The sequence below is a fragment of the Salvia miltiorrhiza genome, unplaced genomic scaffold, assembly GCF_028751815.1.
Source record: "Salvia miltiorrhiza cultivar Shanhuang (shh) unplaced genomic scaffold, IMPLAD_Smil_shh original_scaffold_326, whole genome shotgun sequence".
Taxonomy (NCBI): Eukaryota; Viridiplantae; Streptophyta; class Magnoliopsida; order Lamiales; family Lamiaceae; genus Salvia; species Salvia miltiorrhiza.
In genome coordinates this window covers 100,399-106,575 of record NW_026651527.1, presented here as the reverse complement: position 1 = coordinate 106,575, position 6,177 = coordinate 100,399, and the positions used below count along the sequence as shown (strand labels likewise).

Below are 6,177 nucleotides of genomic sequence, written 5' to 3'. Positions count from 1 at the left end.
ATAGTTTGACTATTGGATTAATTAATTGGAGACAAAAGAAAAGCCCGGCCTATTTAACCTAGGGTTTACAGGCGTGTTTTATTCCTATAAGAATAGGAATATATTTCTTTTGTCTGTGAGAAGAACACACGTGAAATACGTAAAATCACAAGAGAGAAAACACTTAGAGCACTATAGAATTCAATTGAAGATTTCCTAGCTTTCGATGATTGAATTGTGCATTGGGAATTGTTCCTTCATCGAATCTGCAATATACGTGGATATCATAGTAGTGGATTCAACTGCAGGATTGCTAGAAGAATTACTACAAGATTGTTGCTACACAACAAGTAAGTTATTCTAACTATTGTTGTGTGTTTGTAATCTCTACACATGATTCAATTATAAATCTAGATCTTTTCCTTGACTGTTATTTCCGCTGCGTATCATTAGATGATGTCAAGGATTTCCAACAATACTAAAAGAAAAAATGTCTCAATTTTTGTAGACAGAGAAAGAATTGATACAATTATCACGAGTCTTGTAATTTAATGGTACTATATTGAGTTTATGGCAAAAAAATTCACGAATTTTGAAAAAAAAAATTGTAATTTTCACCTGAACTTTCAATTAAGTAAAAAAAATACATGAATTTATGTTTTTGTTGTAAATTTCACCTAAGTTTACTTTCGACGAAATTAGAGCTTAGCTGACAGTCGATAGTTCACCTGATGTTGGCCTAACTCTGATGATGAGTAAACAAAAATTAATATATTTGACTTAATTTCGACCATCAACTAAGCTATAATTTTGTTAAAAGTCAAATTTAGGTGAAAATTGCAACAAAAAAATAAATTTATGTATTTTTTTACTTAATTAAAAATTCCGGTGAAAATTGTAATTTTTTTTCAAAATAATGTATTTTTTAACCATAACCCCTTCTATATTTCACGTTGTAAAAGTGTGACTAAAATTGGATCCCCAATTCTATTCTCCCAGTGCAAGGGAAAATAAAAAGATTTAGCTGAAGTAAAATCGTAAATTTCTATAGAATTCCCCTATCACTACAAAAATCAATAAAATAAATAAATAAAGTATTTAATGAGGTTGAAAAATGATTCCAAGCCTTACATATTATTGACTCATCTATGCACTTAGAGCAATTACAAAGGCTCATTTCTATAACAGAATTACACATTTAAACCTAGGTTTAGCTAATGAGCATTACAACATTAATCTTAGGTACAAATATACATACATACAAACCTAATTAATCAGCTGTTAATTAACAGCTTTAATCAACTCTCTATTTTCTAGCATTTAGTCAACTTATATGGACACACTATTGGGAACACCCCTACATGTCACTCCGGGTTCCGAACTTGGCACAAGAAGCTCATACGGCAAGACTCCGGCCCCGCACCGGTTCCGGAGTCTAGGGTTCGAGTTGCGCTTCTCGATTTCCTTCTCAATCCGTCCTATCTCGGCCGAGAACTCGAAGAACGCCTCGATGACCTCGGCATCGCCGGACCAGATGGACTGGTGCTGCCTCTCGCCGAGGTACTCCTCATCGGGCGAGTGAGTCGACAACGTGTCGACCACTGCCATGAACTTCGTGGCTTGTAACAAGCTCGGGAGCGCGCAGAAGAAGTACTTCTGCGGGTCGGAGAGGAAGACCGCGTACTCCGGATCGTTCTCCTCGGGGATCAACCGACGCATGAGCGGCGGCCGGTTTGGGACGTACCCACCATAGGGGTATTGGCCAAAGTTTAGGGCCGCGTGTTGGGCCGACGCTAGCCATATTAGGGTGGTGAGGATCGAAGTCAAGTCGTCGGGAGTGGCTAATGTGGGCCACCAGTCTGCATGACGCAGGTCTGCATGGCCCACATTGATGGACTCGGCATACCAAGCCTGCAACTCCTTGTCGTTGCAGACTTGAGCTGAGTCCGGGTAATAGTGATTCACGTAATCTCGGACCCAATTCTCAATAGCGGCCCATATCATCAGCCCATCCGACGCATACGGGTAGTCCTCGACCAGAAGTTTAAGCCCGTGCGGCTGCGTAGGGTCCGGCACGGCCATTCCTCTGAAATTTGATTGAAGAAGCAAAATACATTAGACTTCAAGATTTGATATAACATTGGCTAGTTTAGAAATTAAAATTTGATATTTGCCAATAGCTATACCTTCTGATGAGATCAGCGGGGAGGCTTTCTTGATCAAAGCGCCAGAAGCTCGTGTAGGCAGCCGCGCTCATCTCCATGCAGTAACGGCCAGGGGTGAAGCAAGACTCAATCACACCGTCCACGCTGATCAAGCTCTGACGAGCCAACGCGTTGATCTCCAACGTGTACCTCATGTGAGGATCCAAGAGCTTAAAAATGGGATGCATTGCGCTCATCTGCCTATGAGCTGCCAATATGAATGGCTCCAACGCTGCATGCGTTCGTAGCCTATAACCAAACAACAAGTCAATCAGAAACAGCACTTCAATATCAAGCTACGGCCATCGTGCTCAAGAAACAGAGGATTTTTATTTGCGGGATACATACCAATGGTTGACAAGCTGATGAACTCCGGCATCATTAGAGCAGACATGGGCTTTGGCCAGTTGCCACATCCAGTAAGTGGTGGCGTCGACCGGAGGTGTGACTACGCGTTTTGGCCTCGGAGAGCTTGGTGCAAGGCTGAGCTCTATAGCTATGGGCTTGAGGGTTCCAGCATCGGTCAAGAAGTACACAGTCCGCGTTGCATATGATTTCCGGCCATCAAGGGCATTGATCTTGTCGATGAATGGCAAGTAAACATCGTGGTAATCAACGATAAAGAGCTTGTTTGCATCCAAAGCCTGTCAAAGTCGTTATATTATGATCATCAACAATGAAGAAGGGACAACTTTTTTCTACGCCCTTGACTTTGGCATGTCGAGTACATGAGCATCATTTTCACATATTTCCAAAATGACTGAATAATTACCTCTTGTATGGTCATGCCATTGAGTTGTCCAGCAATGTGCTCTTCTTTGAGAGCTGATTCTTGAGGTCCATAGATCTCGGGGTCGAGCTTACTCACAGGGGGGAAAGATTGAAGCCTCTCAATGGTGACGGGATTCACCCCGGCTATGGCTTGACGGGCAAATTCGTCATCCCTCAACCATGCATATTTGTCCTCTGCAAGTTACAGACACAGTTCACATTAGCACTTTGACATCTTAAGAGCTACAAATTAGGCACTAATCAATCCAAACGACAGTCGGTTACAGCCTAGAGATAGTGCAGCAGAGGACCACCACTAGTCGAAAGCGACTGCCTATGAGCCAAGCAACACAATTTTCTTTATGTCTATACCAGAACTCCGTATTTCTAGCCGTGTGTTTTCCACCAAACAATCACTATTTCTAATCAAGAATTATGTCCCCAAATTAGGAAAGGAAAACAAGCTACTTACTTGATACAATCTTTGGAAGGTCATATTTGAGCAGACCACCTTCTTGAAATTTGCTGACAGATTTAGGCAATGGGACCTTGTTCATGATTTCATCGTGGAGGCCGAGTTTGAGGAGAAGGCCTTCGCTGTACAGGCTGTCGATGTCCGAGAATCCTTTGAAATCTTTGTTGTTCGCAGAGATGCTCGCCATCAACGATGGTATGAGGTTATGAAGGACCCCCTTCAGCCTCCCAGTTGAAAAGGCATTCATCTTCGACTCCTCAAACTGCTCGTCTCTAGGCACATACATAGGCAACGGCTTCTCTACTCGGCTCTCAGAGTTCATATCTGGTGAATACATAGATGAATCAGAAAAGGAGCATATAATGCTGAGATTGATCAAGGAGAAAGAGATGATCACTAACCGGTATCCGTGGGAGAGCGCCCTGTCCGACAGCGCCTAGGATACGGAATCTTTTCGCCACCAAGAATCGGTCGAGCGAAATCAATCCCCTTGTCTGGATTGCCAAGATCATTGTACACATCAAAGTCATACACTCTATCAGACAATTTTCTTTCACCTTGTCCATCACCTCTCAATTCTCTAAGCTCCTTCTCTCTAAGAGCCTTTAATCCCTCAGGTGTTTCATGTGGCAAATATGGCTGTTTGAAATAAAAAAACTCATTTTAACTATGCAGACTCCAAAATGAAAATACAAGATAATCAGAACAATAAATATGAATCTCCTCAAAATCAAGATAACAACTTTGACTCCAAAAAAACATCATTAAATCCAGCAGAAAAAAAAAAAAAAAAAAAAAACAAGAAAATCAGACTGATTAAATATAAAACTAGCTAATTGTACCTTATTAGTGAAGAAAATTCTTTTGCCAGGATGATCTTTCTTGGGCTGAACCCAAGAATTGCAGGGGAAATGCACGGGGCCACATGCAAATCCTTCAATTGTGATGCTCTCCAAAAAGAATTCCTTTTGGTGTTTATTGGCCACTGTAATTGCACCAGGAATCCCAAAATTTGAATCCACCTCAAATTCTGCTGTGTAATTCACTTTCTCAGTTTTGAGGTTTGCTTTCTTGGACCAGTCCTTCAACACAGCTTCTTTGCTCTTCTTTGGGGCCTTTGTTTCTAATCATTATCAAAAAGGGAAAGTACAATAATTAATGAAAATTCACAAAACTTTCATAATAATTACTAGTATAAAACATTACACTTTCATCAGAGAGAGAGATAGAGAGAATTTAAGAAAGTGAAACTACTAAAAAAATGAGACCTTCATTCAGGCATTTCATCAAACAGAAATGTAGTAATTTGGGGAGAAACAATAAAAAAACACACGAAACTTACTTGGATCAAAACCAGTGCTGATGAGCTCCAAAACAACATTCCTCCCAATCTTATCCGTAAAAGCGTCCAAATGTTTTACCAAAGTCTCCTTGAAATCCTCCTTGTTCTTGTTCCTCACCGTCACAACTGCCCTAACCTTGAATTTTACCGCCTTTTCCGGCAAAACTTTCACCAAATCCAAATCCTCACTGATCGCCGCAACAGGGGTTGTACTCCTCCTTATCACCACTTGTACTCTCCTCCCCTCCAAGGGCAGAAAAGACCGGTTCCTCTTCTGGCTGAAAACCAGCCTCGTTGACGACGATGAAGCGGCGAGAAATGAGGATTTCTCCATTAGAGACGAGCCCATGAGCTCTCTAGCTAGCGCCATGCTCGATCTCTTCGACAAGCTTGAATCTTTCCGCTAGTTCGAGTGACCCTTTTGTGTGATCGAGAATTGGAGCTTTGATTAAGCAGAAATAATGGTGGTGTTTGTCTCTCTCTCTCTGCATTTATGCGTGTATATATACACAGATGTATAGATACAGCGTGGGGGAAGCGATGGTGAAAGAGGAGAAAATACAATACCTCACCGGCCACACGTTTTCAATTTTCTAAAATGTGACCACATGCAGAAAATAAATAATAAAAAATAAGTTTTATTTTGTTAAATGAGATTTCGAATTTTCGTAGAATTTTCATGCAACACAAATAATACTATGATATCAATTGTGAAAGGCTGCTATTTGGTAAGTGCGTTTCGCTTTTTTGGCTGGGTGGACCATTTTGTCCTTCTGTGTAGCCTGAAATGGCGGTTGTGTCCCTAGTGGATCTAAAGGTTTGCATGAGTATTTCCTCTTTTCTTTTATTAATAATGGACTACATTTTTTCATTTCTTTCCTAATTCAATAGGTTATAATACTGTGCACATATGTTAAGAACAAAATGGAGTACTAATTTTTAATAAAATATGATAAAGAAATGAACTCTTTTTTAAGAATTATTTGTAAAAATAACAACAAGAAGAAGAGATAAATGAAGATATTTTTTATTAAATTAAAAGAGAGATAATTATTTGTGAATCATAATAATATTTAGTGTAAATAATAAATTATGTGGGAGTGTTTGTTATGTTTTGATTTTTCATTTAGTTAAGAAACGGCCTTTTAAAATGTGACATCCAAATAAAAAAAATTGATCTTACTGAATTGAGACGGATGGAGCAGATGTTTTGTACTTCTATTTTTTCATTGGATTTTTATATATATATATTTAGTCATTGCATTGTGGGTAGGGGCGGATGCAGAAAATCCTTAATAGACACAACATATATTAAATTTTGAGTTCTAAATTTTAAAAGATAATTTTTTAATAATTTAGTTTGATGATAGAGGCTTCTTCACAAAAATTTGAATAAAAAAAATCGA

The 6,177-nt window shown here is 39.5% G+C and overlaps 1 protein-coding gene across 1 annotated transcript; it reads right to left on the bottom strand.

Moving 5' to 3' along the window:
- Nucleotides 1-1,058: 1,058 nt before the first annotated feature.
- On the bottom strand, nt 1,059-5,445 carry LOC131004136 (linoleate 13S-lipoxygenase 3-1, chloroplastic). Its single transcript, XM_057930747.1, has 8 exons — nt 4,772-5,445; nt 4,272-4,552; nt 3,831-4,068; nt 3,427-3,753; nt 2,956-3,149; nt 2,532-2,827; nt 2,166-2,432; nt 1,059-2,065 (listed from the first exon to the last, which is right to left on the bottom strand). The coding sequence occupies exons 1-8, from the start codon at nt 5,139-5,141 to the stop codon at nt 1,309-1,311; spliced, it is 2,730 nt and encodes a 909-aa protein (XP_057786730.1). The 5' UTR covers nt 5,142-5,445; the 3' UTR covers nt 1,059-1,308.
- Nucleotides 5,446-6,177: the final 732 nt, after the last annotated feature.

Excerpts from the sequence above, each read along its gene's own strand:
- LOC131004136 (XM_057930747.1), bottom strand. The coding sequence starts at position 5,141 with ATGGCGCTAGCTAGAGAGCTCATGGGCTCGTCTCTAATGGAGAAATCC. Across the intron at positions 3,754-3,830 it reads GCGCTCTCCCACGGATACCG|ATATGAACTCTGAGAGCCGA; the intron begins GTTAGTGATCAT and ends TGTATTCACCAG. Across the intron at positions 2,828-2,955 it reads ATGGCATGACCATACAAGAG|GCTTTGGATGCAAACAAGCT; the intron begins GTAATTATTCAG and ends CGACTTTGACAG.